At 40.0% G+C, this 17,556-nt stretch overlaps 1 protein-coding gene across 1 annotated transcript; it reads right to left on the bottom strand.

Annotated features, from left to right (window-relative positions):
* Positions 1-4,943: 4,943 nt before the first annotated feature.
* On the bottom strand, positions 4,944-16,492 carry LOC102702932 (DNA-directed RNA polymerases IV and V subunit 2-like). The gene is made up of 8 exons (XM_006652833.3): positions 16,389-16,492; positions 13,818-14,423; positions 12,993-13,199; positions 11,211-12,082; positions 10,829-11,120; positions 9,218-10,237; positions 8,125-8,396; positions 4,944-7,078 (listed from the first exon to the last, which is right to left on the bottom strand). The coding sequence occupies exons 2-8, from the start codon at positions 14,403-14,405 to the stop codon at positions 6,577-6,579; spliced, it is 3,753 nt and encodes a 1,250-aa protein (XP_006652896.1). The 5' UTR covers positions 14,406-14,423; positions 16,389-16,492; the 3' UTR covers positions 4,944-6,576.
* Between the last annotated feature and the right edge of the window lie 1,064 nt (positions 16,493-17,556).

Raw genomic sequence — 17,556 nt, 5'->3', positions numbered from 1 at the left:
AGAGGTACAAAAAGACTTATAATACGAAAGCAGAGCATTTTTCTCATCCTTCAGAATGAGATACCATTGTTTTTTATGTAAAATTTGGTACATAGAAAATAGTAGTAACTCATGATACCTTCTCAAAAATAAAAAAATTGCTCACAAAAGTAAGTGGGTACTAATATATGGGTACACCTAGTGATCAAATGTTTAAAAATTTTAATTCTATCAATTAAATCCATTCACTACTGTTAGATAATAATTTGAAGGCGTGTATGCAAGTCAAAAAGGCCATACACGTTCTACCCTATACATTGTGTCCGTGTTTGACAGAAAAACAAAAAATAAAACGTTTGATAAATAGCAAAAATGCTAATATATTGTGTTGCAACTTTATAGTTGGTCAGAACAGAACCGTCGTGTACCAAGGTCGCGAGCGGTTGGGCCGATCGGCGATCCGCACGCATGGCGGGCCGCGGTACGTGGCGTTGTCTAGTCCGGCGGGCATCCTCTCGTGGGCTCTTCATCGCTGCTGGCCTGCCGGGTGAAGGCCCAAGAGGCAAGAGATATACAGTTTACCACTATACCACATGAGATGGTGAAGTGAGGATTTTGAGCCAACCTACATTCACCGTCTCGGTTTTTCAAAAGAGAGATGGTGAATTTGAGTAGGTCCAAAATTTAAATTTGGTGATAGATAATAAAAGTTTGATGATTTCAATCGATTATATCAAGGTAAAACAACCGTGCTGAGAACACTCCCGGCTGGCTTTTGGGAATTTCTTCATTTCAAACTCGATCCAAAACTTGGTTATCATCAGTACACCATGCAAACTCTCTTCGAATTTTAAACCTGGGAAAATCAATTGCTTATATTGTTCGTTCCCTGTGTACAAACACTCATTAGATACTAGCAGATAGGAGGATATATATTACACTAGTGCAATATGCCAGAATAAACAAGACTATACATATACTCCATCCATTATAGAAGTCGTTTTAGTTTTATCTTTAAGTTAGATTTTCTTATTTTGATCAAATTTATAGAAAATACCAATATATCTGATAACAAATAAATGCATTACCAAGATATATTTTATGGTGGACTTAATAAAACCAATTTGATGATCTAGATATCTGTGTATTTTCTATAAACTCTTGGTCAAAATTAGTGAATTAACTTCCATTAAAAAAAGGAGTACTCCAGCCCATTAAAAAAGGGTGCTTTTACGGCATACCACTAATAGCAAGTCACTAGTAATCTACCTTCTCATTTATATGGGTATTATTGTAAAAAAATACATGATAATTTGAAAAAGTATTAATTTTAGCTGACTTCTTGTGTGTGTGCAAACATACGAGAGGTTTCAATCTACATATATTAATTTACCCAATGCCACCGGCTGGCTTGCCTTTGCCGTCTCTCCTGACGCAGTTGTCAGCTGATATAGCCACGCCGGCCACCGGTGCCAATGTCCTCCGGCAGTGCATGGACCCTTTTTCGATCTATGTGACTATGTGAGCTCGAAGGAAACGATCGAGCATGCAACATGATTGTTCCTTATTATATGGTGATTTAAATCATCCATACTGCATGCATGGAATTAAGCCCATTATATGAAATAGGATCACCCAATAACCGGATTATTAGCAAAAAGAAAAAAAATCACGAAGCATACCATCTTTCATGTGCATGGTTAGACCGGTATAGCTTTTTTCTTTCCCATAATACCATTATACTAGTCATGCACACTATCCATACTACTAGTGAAAACTATATTACTACCTCTATTTCATATCATAATGTAAGACTTTTTAGTCTTGTCTAATGTCAATGAATCTAGACATATATATATATATATATATATATATATATATATATATATAGACATACACATTTCTCAATGGGTGAAATTGGGTCTGATCGTCTGAACAGTAGAGCACTAGTATATAGAGGTGTTTCATGCACAGTGATTGCTTTGAAGTGATTGTTCCTCCTTGATTCCACTGGCTTCTTCCAAGCAACAGAAAGAACATTCCACATATCTAAATGTAAGTTGATTTTCGGTTTTTGAAACCACTGACAGAAATCTTAATTATATATTGATTTTTTACCAGAGCATAAAACAACTCAGCAGCAAGCTAGTAACAAAGAACATATAGAACAAAACAAAATCCAGCAACATTATTTGGATGAAGTGATCAACTTATACTTTAGCACATGAGCTTTTTTACCATTTTTGAAAAAGTATCTCAAGGTACCATATCTTTTAGTGTAAAATATGTGGTACCTTAAGGTATATTGTAACTTGAGGTAAAAAAGTTTGTACTAAAATTTTTGTTATCTTGAGGTACTTTTTAAGAATGGTAAAAAAGCCCTTAGCATATATACATAGTCAAATTAGAAGAATAAATGCTTTTAGTTAGCTAGTGGTATAGTAAAAGCGATAATGTAGTAGCAAATGTCACAGAAAATGAACATGTACTTTGAGTTTATACTCTACCTGTTTTATGAATATTGGACTAGCATGTATTGCAAGTCAAATCACCCGTGAATGTAGCTTTGGCAATGGTAACGAGTGCATAGTCAACTGGTAATAGGTCAGTACTTTTCACCAAAAACAAAGTAATCAGTCAGTCATTAGTTTCAAAACAAACAAACAGATGGAGTACCAAGAGCCCCAGTAAATGTACACAACGAACCATCAGGCACAGCAATATTCATATTAGATTTTAAAACTCATGTAACAGGGTAATTTTAAGTGCTCGAAGGAAGCTTACGATGGTACCGGACATCTTCAACTGAATCTTCTCATGCTCATTGAATCTATATTATTTGTCGTATAAATGCTTGGACACCGAAATTTCTTCCAAGCATTTAACAACATTACTTGGATCACTGTCGTTTGAAATGCTTTAAGGAGATTCAAGATAATACAAAATATGGCTCCATATCATATAGTCCTAAATGCCACATATAAATGTTTAGTTATAAGAAGAGTTCCCCATACACTTTACGGTAGGCTTCAAAAATACGCCATGTGAAGTGTTTGAAAGGAACTCACCATGATACCAAACTAGGATCCATAGCTTGTGTAGTTGGAAATGCACTTACTAAATGCTTGGTGACACCAAGAGTTACCCCCAACACTTCACATTAGGCCCTGAAAAAGTCTCACAGGAATATAGGCTTTGAAAAAGTGTCACATGAATTTTTGAAGAGAATTCACGATGATATCAAACTAGGTTTCATCTCTTATAGTCTAAAATGTCGCTCACTGAATGCTTGGTGGTACCGAGAGTTCCCCCAAACACTTCACGGTAAACCTTAAAAACATGTCACGTGAAGTGTTTGAAGGGAACTCATGATAATACCAAACGTGCCTCTCATCTTAATCATGTGTTTTACGATCTACCAAATGTTTGGTAATACCAAGAGTTCCCCCAAACACTTCACGATAGGCCTTGAAAATATGCCACGTGAAGTGCTTGAAGGGAACTCATGATAATACCAAACGTGCCTCCCATCTTAATCATGTGTTTTACTATCTATCAAATGTTTGGTAACACCGAGAGTTCCCCCAAACACTTCACAACAACCAACTCTAGAAATGAGACGTCTGAAGTGCTTGAAGGGAACTCACGCTAATACCAAACGTTTATCTCATCTCTTGTAGTGTAAACACTATCTACTTAAATGTTTGGTGACACCGAGAGTTCCCCCAAACACTTCACAACAACTCTTAAAGTAGTGCATCGTGAAGTGCTTGAAGGGAACTCCTGGGGACTCCAAACCTAATCATTCTCCATCACTTAGAAATTGAATATCATATGTAGTGTCATCAATAAATTCCTAAAGTACCAGCACTTACAGACCTAACTCAAAAACGTTGATTGCCATCCAGAGTTCCCCAAACACTTCACTATACATAGCTAGCTTTTGGCCCCATGCCCACAGTTACATAACAGTGCAATGCAATGTGAGGCCTAACTAACTGTACTGAAGTGGTTTGAGGAGAACTCCAGTGGACAGCCAACCAAATTATGACTCCCTAGACCTGAATTTCCTCGTTTTTGATGTGGACCACTTCACTTGTTTAATCTGCGTTGCTTATGAGCACAGAGGCGGCGGCTATTTATAAGTGCATGACTAAAGAACAAACTAGCTAGCTACCTGTCTCTGTGGACTGTCCTATGTAATCCTTGCAATGCAGTTGGCATATATTGGATGAACTTGGCAATGGATGCACCTAGCCGTAATGCAGCCTAGGTTAGAAGCTGGAGTAGTCAAGGGAATCTCATGTGACCTTTGGTTGGCACTCAGCTAGATTTGAGGGCTTCCGAATCGTAGAAAGCATGTGCACATGTGGAGCAAAAAGTGACCATCTCTGCAAATTCCTTATCGCCAGCAGAGCCCTATGTCGTCGCCCGGTTTCTGTCCACGCACATTTCTTTCATCTCAGCAAGATGGGGAGAGATCGTTCTGGCCACTGATTTGCTGCAAAATGCTGTGCAAATTGCATGCTGGGGAAGAAACATGTATATGCAGGCCTGGATTACGAGTGATCTTGCCTGGTTTGTCGGCTTTGTAGAGCACGTCATTGCGTTCGTTGCCCGGCGTTGTTCCCAGTCTTTTCTGATGTGATCGGCTTGCAATATGCGCATTTACCAGTAGTGCTGCTGAGTGCTGACTGCTGTAGGGAAGTGCCCTGATAAAGAGTCTGGTGAAACTCCAGTGGGAGCACGAGAAGAACAGAATTTGGTCGTCACATTGTGACATGGTTTACATGCAGCGTACACATCCGGCTCGGTAACTTGATGATGACACTGAATTCTATCACTCGGTTGAGCTGGTCGATTGGTCGATGTTGAGGAGATGCACAAAAGCTGTACTCCATGTGGAGATCAACTAGTTTATGAGTTAATTGAGAATCTATTGATGATAAAATTACCCTATGAACATCAGATCATCATGTATGAGCAAACATAAACTACATATATTCAGTTGTCTTTTGCATGTCGGTGACCTGGTGGGTGCCACAGGCTCACCAGTGATAGAAGGAACCAATCATACAGATAAACAATGCGAAAACACACTACCTAATATGGCATCTTTAATTATTAAATTTGTCCAAATCTAATGGGCTATACTTGTGTGTCATTATGCATATATGACTGTATGGGCAGGCGGCATAAAGAGAAAAGAAAAGGTTGGGACACACATAAACAATAGGATTTTCTCTGCCACCAGATAATCTGATGAGTCATATTCCCAAGTCCCAAAACCATATGCTCAAAAAGGAGGGGAAAAAAGGTGAAGGCGTCCAGGTTCAATGTATGCAATCCTCGTCATTGCAAGGACATCTTTCAGACCCCAGCTGACCACTTTCAAAGCATGTCCAAATAGCAGGCTAGGTTCCAGCTTTATGAGGAGAGGAGGAAAGGAGAGATATTTGCAGTATAAGTAGCTTTGGTGAAGGAACATTCCTAAAGCCAAGATGCATCAAGAACTATTCTTCCTCAAGCTGTGTAGCCTGTAGGAGGAGAGGTTGCGTCAGATGGAGTTCCCCCATTCACTTCTTGGTTCTCTCGTTTTCATCTTCAGGTAGAGCGGATTTGATTTTGATGATTTTCGTGCTTGTCCATGGGGAGACGGATTTGTCTCTCGCTATCCTCATGTATGCCGTAGCTGGATTGTATCAAAGGAAATAAATCGTTTATGATTAAAGAGCTTATTTGTGTTTCTTGATCTCGTTAGTTACTCCTGTTTATTTGTGTGTTTTCGGATGTGATCCCCTCAAGAAATGCAAATGTGTGACTTCAATCATTCATGTCATCATGTGGCCCTTTAGAGATCGAAAGGTCATTATTCCAATTTTTTTTTCCCTTGAGCTTGAGAGTAAAGCAGTGTGCCAGTGAGCTGAAGTAGAGGGCAGAATGCGCACATCCGAGAGGCAAGCAACCCCATCAGTTATACAATGCAATGCAAAATCGCAGAAGAGATTTCTGTTTAACCTCAGCCGATATTACGCGTTCCAGAGTCGAGCCTGAGCCCTGAGCAGCCAACCAGCCAGTTGCCATGATTGGGTCACGCAAGTCCATCCAGCAAACACGATTGGGTCAGGTCGAAACCGCGAAAGAAACACTTCTGATTCTTGCTGAACATCACTTCTTCACATGCCACAACCCAGATAACAGAACAGAGAAGGCAGGATGTAGGAGGAAATGGGTGGTGGCGGTGGCAAGGTCACCAGTGAATAGTGATGGCAAGATATGGTTGCGGTGGCAGGGGTGGTACTGACGGTGGATGCAACGCTGTCCCATCTCTCACACGCCGTTTCTACCAAACAAAGACCAGGGTTCAACAACACATCCCACGATCCTAGGATGGCTCTTGCCTATCCTAACTAGTCCATAAACAAAACACATACTAAAAGGTTTCAGCAGATATCAGAGTTCTGATTCACCCATCCTCGCTATGCCATCGTCCAACTGGAAGAGAAGTCATCTGGCTACATCACTAAATGTCCATGACAGAATCTCCATAGGATAACAAGGATATATACATGGTGAGTCGATAGTAGATTTGAAGTTCTAGCAGACTTCTGTCTCAAATCTAAGGCAGATCCCCATGCTGAATAGCTCCTGATAAAGCAGCTTTGCTCCGTAGGGCACATTGATCCTTGCTATGTTTTCTGAAGAGCGGCAGAACCCACAGTATGGCCCCCGGATCTTCTTTCCTCCAGGGACAGGCCTCATGATAACATTTGCCACACGTTCGCACGTCTGGCAGATATGCATCTGGGAGAAGTCACTAAGCATGAAGAGCCGCTCATGGAGATTGGCTGCTGCCCCATGGGCAAGGAGGCAGTCACGCTCCATTTCTCCGAACTTCACTCCCCCAAACCTTTTCCTGTCAGCAACAGGTTGGCGTGTTAAGGGGTGCACTGGCCCTGTGTTCCTGAATTTTACCTTATCTTCTGCCATATGTATCAGCCTCTGGTAAAAGTTAGGACCCATGAAAATCAACGAGTGCATCCTTTCACCAGTTCGTCCATTAAGAACACTTTCAGCCCCCCATCTCGAAAATCCAGCCCTAAAAGTGAAGACACATCAATTTGGTAATATGTACTGCGGTAGAGAACTATGTATCCCGAGTGACGTTTGACTAAAAGATTTTTTTTTCAAACAATCGTTTATGCAACCACTAAGGAACTTAGATAACATGCATACATTGACCTGACTGATAAGTGTAAAGAACATCTCCGACAGAAGCCCCTAAAAGCCAAGATTGGGGGTGGGGGTGGGGGGGGGGGGTTGCACGCAATACTGTAGGACCTAAAATATGCACTCAACTCCAGCACAAGGCCCCATTTCTTGGTCCATATTTATTTCCCTCTTCTATTTTAATATAAACTCTATACTTACGTGTAGTGTAACGCCATGGCAATTTAAATATAACTATTACTACTGTGTAGAATTCAACCATATTCAAATTCACAATTTCAAATACCATGATTCGTATTCATCATTTAAAATTTTCAAATAAAAAAAAACTAGTGGTCAAAAGAGGGAACCCACAAATAAGAAGAGGGCTAGGGCTTCCTGTGAACACAGGAGTTTAGAAACGTAAAATCACTATACTATGTAGCAACTGTATCAAACCATCACAATCACAGTACAGTATTAAATCTGAACTTTTTATTCTAACAATTCAGTGTATTTAGCCAGCCAAGCTACGACCTTACAACATAATTTCAGTAAATCCGTGAACATCTATGTCTGCTATTGCAAAATCTCACATGCTCTTTTATTGATGTCTTTCCGTTCATATATGCATGCTGGTCTTAACTAGAAACTGAACCCATGATAAAGTTCATATCAGACTGCATGCAGTAAGCTAAGATTAATGGTGCCCGTCATCCATGGATGAATGTGCAGTGCACGAGTGTTACACGTGCTGGGAGCATGCTGCTTGGGGCTGTGCCACTGGTGTGTGGGCATTAACAAGATTCACAAGAAAGCTCAAACAGTACCAGTTTGCATGTAACTACAGATTTCATCTATTGTGTCAATGTGCATGAAGAGGGTGATTAGTGGATTTAGCAAAGTTCTTTCATCCATTAGAGAAGAAACACTTACTTGTGCAATTGGTCCGTGATCACATCAAACGATGCTGTTGTGAATGGTGTAGCATATCTCATTGTACCACCCAGGGCAATTCCCTTCCCCAAAGCAGCTTCAAGAAGCTGACCTGGAGTTTGACGGGTAGGAAAGGCATGCGGATTTATCACAATATCCGGTACTATTCCTTGGCACGTAAAAGGGAAATTCTCCTGTGATTCTAGAAAACCAATTACACCTTTCTGGCCATGCATGCTTGAAAATTTGTCTCCAAGGCAAGGTGATCGAACCTGAAAATTCAGATCATTAACATAACTTAATTTGGCCACCTGAACTTGTTTAATTCAAATATAACATTACAGCCTAAAATGTTAGGAGAACATATGATAGAACAAGATTGCCAGCCAAGTCGCTAGTCCTGGGCAACTCATGTCATGTGGCAGCCTACTGAACAACTAGGTGTCACCTAGTTGACAATGCTATTACTGCATCTTGTTTAATAGTTAAATTAAATTATGAGGAAAAAGGCAGGATGGTGGGATCTGGGCTGCCAGTCCACCCCTCCCTCGTCTAAAACACTCTCTCCTTCTCCTTCCTCCCATCCCCTCTCTCTCTCTCTCTCTCTCTCTCTCTCTCTCTCTCTCTCTCTCTTCACTGTTTAAAAAATAAGATCAAGGTCCCGTCCCAGTCTGCCAGCCATGCAAGCGTCCTATATGTCAATGAGTCCAGTGCTCCCAATATTCAAACAAAACAATCTCCCCATTCACAAACATGCCAGTTTGGACATTCCACAATAACAAGTATATATATCTATATAGTTATGACAACCAATTTCTGTCGCAATGTTGGTAGAGCTATTAGAAATTAAATGTTAGTGGCACAATGGAATTAAAGTGTTTTCCATTACAGCTCTAGTGATGGTTTTGCCATATACACAATCTAGTTTCATGCCATCACTCCGGAAGTCCAAAATTTTGATTGTACATGTTCAAAAAGGATATATAGAGTACTGTATTGTTATGGTAATAATAATAAGAATATAGTAGCTAGCAAAGTCAAGATCATAAATGTGCTGGGTAGAATATACTTGTTTAAAAAAAGATAGCATTACCTGTCTTAGAGTAACAACTGCAAAGTTCTTCCCCTCATCATTAGCTGAAAGCAATACCCTCTGCACCATACCCTTTTCAGTATGCTTCAGCTTAATACTATGATCTTCACCAGACTCTGAGACCTTTCCAATGACAATGTCACCGCTCTGAAGACTTGCACCAACATATGGTAATCCATCATCGTCAAGATTGTCAACACGCCCTCTCTTGCTTTGCATTTTACCAAAGTCTATCTTATCCTTCATTTTGAGTCTTTTGTTGCCACCTGGCGCACTTTTGTTCTCTACTTCAGCCTTATAGTTCCTGAAATGCTCAGTCCTAAACATGCCACGTTCAAGAGAGGCCCTGTTCATAACGAGAGAATCTTCTTGATTAAACCCCTGATGAACATTCACTGCCACTATGGCATTTTGGCCATTGAAATATTCTGGTCTGGCAAAGTCATCCTTTCTCCCAAAAGTATATTCTGATCTACCAATGCAGTCAGCTACCACTGTTTTGAAAAGGGGTCTCTGAGGGTAGTAAAGTTGATGGGAAAGGGTATCAACTCTGATGTGTGGATTTGTTGTAGAGTATCCAATAGCTTGTTGTGAATGTTTTTCTGATTGGTAAAGTACCCTTCGAGCAAAATTGTGGTTTGCAAAAGGGATAATACCACAACTCAATCCTAGCAGAAAAGAAAGATCCAGTTCACAGTGCGTATAACCTGAAACCCCCTCTTCTATGTCCCTTCTAATGGTGAAGGCATCCTCTGTTCTGTTTGTTTTTACCAGGGCAGCCTTTTCTCCTTCACTACCAAATAGGTGCCTGATTCCCCATGCACTTTTTGTGTCTTCCTCTTCTTCAACGCCAATAAACTCAATTATTTCTTGTTGCATTAGTGACTGAAATGAATATGAACCACCTTTCGGTCTCCTTATTTTATTGAGATTTTCAACCACAAGTAAGGGTCTGAGGATTCGACCTGCATCAGAAAATACCCGAACTTCCCTTTGGTGCTTGTCCCATTTTATTTCAACCTAATCAAATGGAACGTTAAAACAATAAACACTATTAGTGGCAATATGTAAAGTATCCCTCCCTGTGTCTGTTCTAGAATATAAGCTTACTTGGGATCTAGATGCCACTAATATTTGTTACAACTTACAAGCATAAAACTGAATGTATAAAAATTACATCATACTGTCTTGCTAAGTGTTTCCATATATTCCTTCGTTTTGTTATTTTTGCTAGTGCATCAGGGTATAAATCACAATCAAATTGTTATGTCAGAGACCAATTAAAGGTCAGAACGCATTTTCTTTACTGATTAGATGGAGTGGGTAGCACTCTTTACACAGAAGGGGAAAACATATGTAGAAACCAAAATACCAATGTTTGTGCATCTTGATTGAATACATAACTTAAATATTGCACTAAACCAAGATTACCTAATTATAATATCCAAAATAAAATTAACAAAGTTATTCAAGCTGATTAGAATTAAGCATTCTTTAACCTTTTCAAAAAAAAGGTTATGAAGCATAATTATGGGACCTGCACACTAATCATCAACATAATGCTCTACAAAAGTTTAATAGAAAACCTTGCCATGGGAAAAGAGGGCAAACCTGTGGACCAATCAGACCACTGCGTCTCATGCACCTTAAACGCAAGACAAATGAAGCCGGATCAGTACAGGACCCAACCCAATCCCCATTCAGGAATATTTTGTCCATTTTAGGAACCTCCTCCGTAGGAATTTCATGCAGCTTATTCATTCCACAAGAAATGAACCTGTTAATCACTGGTTGTGCCACTCTGGAGCTAACAACAGCTGTAACAGCTAGATTTTTCACAAGTCCACAGTTCTCACCATCAGGTGTGGACATAAAACACAATTTTCCCCAGTAGGATGGATTTCTGCAAGTTTTTTCTCTTCGATTCAGTTCACATCATGACATATGAAAGTACAATACAAGATACACATGCAACACATAAGAAGATACTTACGGATATCTTGCGTCACCAGCTTTCCCAGCATAAGCAACCCGCTGGCGGGTTTTCCTCAAGTCTGAGATCATCTGAAGTGGATTTGTTCTCCTTAGTGTTGCAACAATTCCTGCACATCTTTCATTTTTTTTGTAGGGATGGCACCAAGAACCAGTGGAAAAGGCCCGGTTCAAACCATTAGTAATAATTGAAGCGTCCAGATAACGATCAAGCTCTTGTAACTCACGGTCACTATTTAAATCTCTCTGCAAGGCCTTAACCATGAGCCTCTCTGCATGCCTAATATGTGCACGAAGTTCTCTTCCAAGCAATTCACCAGCTAGATCCAACCTCTTGTTCCGGAAATCATCCTTGTTGTCACATTTGCGCTTCCCAGTGAAAGCCATTAAAAGGCATTTGACCATGTAACCTAAGAAAAGTGCTTTGTTCCTGTTCCCACTTATGCCAGGGAAGAGATATCTAGCAACATAATCATCAAATGGCTCTCCAGGAGGAAATTTTGAATCCTTGATCAATTCATCAACATACTGCCGGGCTCTATCTGATTTACGGAAGCCTTCACACAATTCATCTGATTCTTTAATAGTTGCAGAAATTGTGTTGATAACACAAGCATCACAATCTTGCATATCTATCACGTCAAAGACATCTTTATCTGATGTTATGCCTAGTGCAAAAAACATCAACCAGATTGGCATATTTGCATACAAAAAGGAGATGGAAATGATTTTTCTATCTTCATTCTTTGTAGAATCAATTAGTTTTATATATATACGCCTTCTTCTGATTGCAGACAAGAAAGAGACTGTCCAGCATGGACGTTCCTCAACCCAAATCCTAGTCAGGCATTTTTGCTCTTGCGCAATAAATACCTGCAGCATTTAGAAGTAATAAAATATGAGAACATAGCGATATTAAAGAGAAACACCATATATGGCGTAAAAACTTTCTTTGTATCAGAGGGTTGCAACAGAGAATCACCCTCGAGCAGATCGCTACAAATAAGTTAGGGCTATGGTCAGCTGTCCAGCACACTATCCTAAAATGCCAAACAAAAAACTAAAATGTCCAGATCTTCATACATGTTATCAATCTAAGCTCATGTTCAATCAACTGACTGTGGAACTCACACATGCTCCTAATAACATGCTGTAGCACATTAAGACATTTGGCTAACGTTGAATGATCCATCAATTCAACATGACAACATGATGCAGACTAATTCGCACTCCATGTTTGTATTGCTACGGTTCTTCTAATAGTTACCAAAATCCTTTTTAAAACACTTTTCTTAAAAAATATAATACCACAGCATAATAAGATATTTCCTAATAGAATTTACAAAGCACATAACCTTGGGGTAAATGCGCAGTGAAAAGTGAAAGCCACTACTTAGGAGGAAACTACCAAGTTCTCGTTCAACAAGGGAAAAACTCACATAAAGGAAAGGTCATTTTAGGCAACCATACAGAATCTCAGGATCACATTTGACTTCGTTTGTACAAACCAACTGAAGTTGAATTTTGCTTGGTTGTCTACAATCACCATCCCTACATGTGAGATTTCTTGTTTTGATTTTTTTTTTTTTTGAGAACTTTTGTGTAGGGGTATCCAAGTTTCCTCCTAGATAGTGGTATCCACTACATATTTTCCCCAAAAACCTTGCAGTCCTAGCGTACAAAAAGAAATGCTTGAACACAGATGATGCAAGAATGGAGACCTGGGAAAATACATTAGCATGGAATGTGCAGGGCAAGGAGAGATCAGAATACGGAGTATTACCTTCTCCATTCCCTTGATCAAAAAGTATCCACCAGAATCAAATTGGCAATCACTTTCCTTGAGTTTGTGGAGCCAACATAAATTTGACATAACCATAACTGGAAGGCGGCCAAAATTTATATAGTGAGTTTCGTTAATAATGTCTTTCTTGTAACTGAATTTATCATTCCCTGTTTTAGCCTTGTCACTCTTCTCCATAGAGTAAACCTGACATAGTTAATAACAATTCAGTAAATCAGATTTATAGTAACACTAACACCTAAGGAAACTAAGGAACACCAATATGTCTATTCTGTATCAGGAAGACAAATCAGCAGGCAGCAATACTAGGAATAGGTGAATATATTGACATAATAGTTCAATTCAGATGATAGGATCAAGCATGAGTGAAACAATAGCATGTACAACAACGCATGCTGCTGACTGTGGATCAACTCAAGAAACAGTAGTCACTCATCTGTTCCTGGATTGCTCCCCTTCATGTTATAAGCCTATATAAGTGGACATTTTTCCTACATTCTTTAGGTTACCTAGGGATATCAGGACTAACATCAACTTCACAAGCCCAGCGGTAGTAAAATAGAAGGTAGATGAGCAAATTGTCATTTGATATTCACACTTTTACAGGCTAAGCATAGGAGAACAGGAATCGATTGTGTGTTGCACACAACTCAAAAGGTAGAAAAAGAATTACGCTGAGCAGATATAAGCATTTACAGCTATGTTTTTTGTGCGTATTGATTATACAGCTATTGTGCATGACATTCAACAAAACATGGCATAAAAGTAAGTGTTAGTGCAGAAAAGAATAATAAGAACACTGACCTGGATATGAACTTCCACCTTCATTTTGGAAGAATATGTCATATTCTGTAGGCGAGCGTGCCTTGGCTTCAGTTTGAGTGATTCTTCATCAATATCATATCCATGAGCCCAAAATACTGGTTCTTCTAGTTTCACTCTTCCAAACTTGATGATAGCATGTCTCCAACCACCTGGTCCTCTATTTGAAGGATCATAACTAGGCTCCACAGTCACTTCCCCAAGAGAATCAAAAAGTTCCTGGAGCCCGTATGCGACAAAATCATTATAAGAATTTATCTGATGGCTGATTAGACCAATCTCATCAAAGAAGGACCTTGATGCTTCTTTGCAGAATTTCTCTAGGCTTGGAATACTCATGTCAATTGGAATTTGTGCATGTGAGTTGTGCTTCCCTTTACCATCATCACCCATGGATGATCCCATAATATCCACAGAATGGAGTCCTCTGTCAACATCCATAGAGGAATGTCCATTTGCATCATCCATGCTATGGGATATTCCTTCTATACCATCATCCAGTATCATGGGTTCCATCTCAGGATCAGCACCACCGGACGATTGCCCATTGTCCTTTGGTGGCTCTTCCATGCACTTCTAGGGAATAGCCTAGCAAACATTGCAGCACCATCAGAAAAATCATCTAATTAGATAGCAAGCATTCAAGTAGTCACCGAAGCAGGATGTTTACGTTGGTTATTCAAGGTTTAATAAAAACGTATAACAAGTTTCACTGCATTAATGGAGAAACTAAATCAAATATTTTTCATAGAAGTGATACCATATTGAGACTAAACACTGATACGAGGAAAAATAGGTTCAGGAGCTGTTTTTCAGGAAAAAAAATTTACATGTTATACAAAACTTTAACACTAATATTAGTACAAGCTATTGAAATCCTAACAAAAAAACAAGAGGAGAAAAAGAATGGGCCCTCTCCCAAAAAAAAAAGGAATAGGAATGGCTGGAAGCCAATAATCTAACCCAGAACCTGCAGCGCAGAGTCTACGCCTGGTAAACAACTGAGCAGAATCTTGTGGATTGATGCACATTATTTCCTAAATATTTGGGTATTCAGCTGAACATTCATGAATGTTGGCACTTGGCAGGTTTTCCCCAGAAGCACTAGAAATATAAATCCTTGAATTTAGGGGCAATTCCTTATTTCCACTGAAAATTCTACTCATTCCCTTTTTAACTTCCTTTTAATTCTATGCATTCTCTTTTAATGTGATGTGGGACCTAGACCCGCATCACATCGAGAGAATGAGTGACAAATACAGGAATGAATTGACTTAGTCATATAGAAGGAATTCATCCTTGAACTTACATGCATGGGTGCATGTAGGCTCGTCCACAAGGGGTGCACAAATCCGATTGCATGCAGTGGCGTATCCTGGGGCCACTCAAAAAATTCTAATCTAGGGCACAACCTATGAAGAGGGAAAAAAAAACTTAATACTATGTGGTGGTAATTTTCCGATCAATTTTATAGTTGTATTTTATTTTTGGCATGGTACATTTACAGTATTTCAAAAATTATATCAGTTGGACCACCCAAACTTAGGTTCCTAGATACAGTGCTGCTTGCATGCAGCGTTTTCTTAAATGGTTAGGCACTTGAAACTCAGCACATGCACATCAGTAAAAGACGCATTCAGTAGACACGGAAAACTAGCAAAGACACAAATAAAAGCAATCGTACCCTAAATTTGTTCAACTACACTACACAAGCAAAAATAACACCTCAGTTTGTAACAACACCACTAAATAAGCAGAAATAGAAGCTAGCACCAATCATCCTGACAAAAAATATGTCACACTGGTTAAACCATAGCTTTCGATTATCACATGACAGCGACTAAAGACACTGGAAACATCAAGAGTTCGCAGAAACAAATCGCTACAAAACTTCAATATGAGTGGCTAAACCATCTCACTATCAGCACTAATCAGTCATCCTTATCACAAATAGAAGATCTAAGTATCTAACAGGCCATGGATGGATATAACATGGAGCACAATAGCACCTCACTACTCAGAAAATAAATCCACAACGGACTGGACAATTTGGAGAATCCATCCATCCCAGTAAGACAGAGTTGGATTAGATTGCTGGTATACGCCATTGCAGTACAGGTACAGCGGCCTCAGAATCCAACAAATTTACGTTTGTCAACAGCACACCGACGTCAAGGCCCAACCTACCCTGGCACCTGCACATCACCAATCCTACCACGGCACCAATGGACTGTGTTTGCTGGCTTGCCGCCCAAACCGAGCGCGAGTGGACAGCCACGCTATGGTGCTCGTCGTGAGGGTGCTGCTCGCACCCCTTCGATTCGATGTTTAGGTCAGTCCATATAACGCATACCAGATCTCAAAACTTCCGAGAAATTTTTGGGTATGCCGGTGCCAACCCGGCACCACCCCTGAGTCCGCCCCCTGCTTGTCGAACAGGCGCGCCCCGCCGGACCACGGAGCTCTCGGACAAATGGGGGGATGAGGGGATTCGGGCGGTTGTTGGATGAGGCTCCTCACCGGAGACCCGTCAGATGGGGGAAGGGAATGTACCTGACCGAGAGAGGCGGCCGGGGAGCGAAACCCCGGTCGACGGAGGCGGCGATTCCGGCGGCGTTGGGTGAGCGCGACGCTGCCGAGAAGGGTGGGTGAAGAGGGAGAAGGGTTTGGCGGAGGAGGGCGGAAGGTGCGAGGGGTTTATGCGCACTGAAATACAGTGCTGGCTGGTTTCACTGACAACTGCCGAGAAACGACATATTATTAATTGATAAAAAATAGTCTTTATATAAAAATGTATATGTGTTTTTATTGTTCTCAAAGCAAACGTCGCTACATAAAATAACTCTAAAAATCAAGTTGTACGGTAGAACTTAAATTTTGGTTTGTGTGTATAGGTGGTTGCCAAAATAATGAGATCGGTAGTCCCACTACCGTATAATAAGTTGTATGGTTTAAGATAAAAGCTCAGGCTCGATAAACCTATTGCTCGAGTTCTTGATAAATCTCACTAGTGTGGGCTAGAAAAAATTATCATTGTAAGTCTTAATCCGAAGAAACAATATGAAAAAAAAAGTTAATGAATGAAACACCATTCAAGCAAGACATAAACTAGACGATATGAGGCTGGAAGATGACGGCAACACCCCTAGTAGTATGGGCAAGCAGACACGGTTGCAGAGAGATAGGAAGCTATGCCATCGCAGAGAGAAAGAGGAGGAAGGGGATGAAGACGCAAGTCTAACAACAACATCGAATCGTCGCCGCACACAAACTCACGCCATCACCATCAAACTGAGTTGCAACATCGATCTGGATCTAGAGAAGGATACTTCCCCCGTCGTGTCACACATGTGACTTGCATAGAGGCGGGACAATTCGCTCATACCAATTTTAATAGACCGGCTCATCTCAAATCCGAAAATAATATTTTCAGATAGGTCTATCCCGTGGACTACCAAATCACACATGTAAAAATACGATGACTCTAAACTATCTCAATTAAACTTTGAAATCAAACACACCCTTCGGTAGCTCTTAGGATTCTTTTCCTCTAGGAAAAAATGACAGGCACACTTTCCGAGGTTCTAAATAGTTGATTTATGTAAGAAAAACGTATATATGTGAATTTCTTAGAAAACTATTTCAAAATGATTTTCTAATGTTACATAATTTGTTCATTCATTTGCCCCATCAAATAGTTATTATAAATCATCCCGCTATT

The sequence above is a fragment of the Oryza brachyantha genome, chromosome 4, assembly GCF_000231095.2.
Source record: "Oryza brachyantha chromosome 4, ObraRS2, whole genome shotgun sequence".
Taxonomy (NCBI): Eukaryota; Viridiplantae; Streptophyta; class Magnoliopsida; order Poales; family Poaceae; genus Oryza; species Oryza brachyantha.
Note: the sequence above shows the minus strand (reverse complement) of the source record. Positions and strands in the feature narration are given on the sequence as shown.

What these genes read in the sequence shown, in the direction of transcription:
- LOC102702932 (XM_006652833.3), bottom strand. Translation starts at nt 14,405, where the DNA reads ATGGAAGAGCCACCAAAGGACAATGGGCAATCGTCCGGTGGTGCTGAT. An exon ending in TGATCAAGGGAATGGAGAAG is followed by an intron (nt 12,083 to 12,992) that starts GTAATACTCCGT and finishes TAAATGCTGCAG; the next exon opens with GTATTTATTGCGCAAGAGCA. An exon ending in GTGGTCTGATTGGTCCACAG is followed by an intron (nt 10,238 to 10,828) that starts GTTTGCCCTCTT and finishes CCATTTGATTAG; the next exon opens with GTTGAAATAAAATGGGACAA.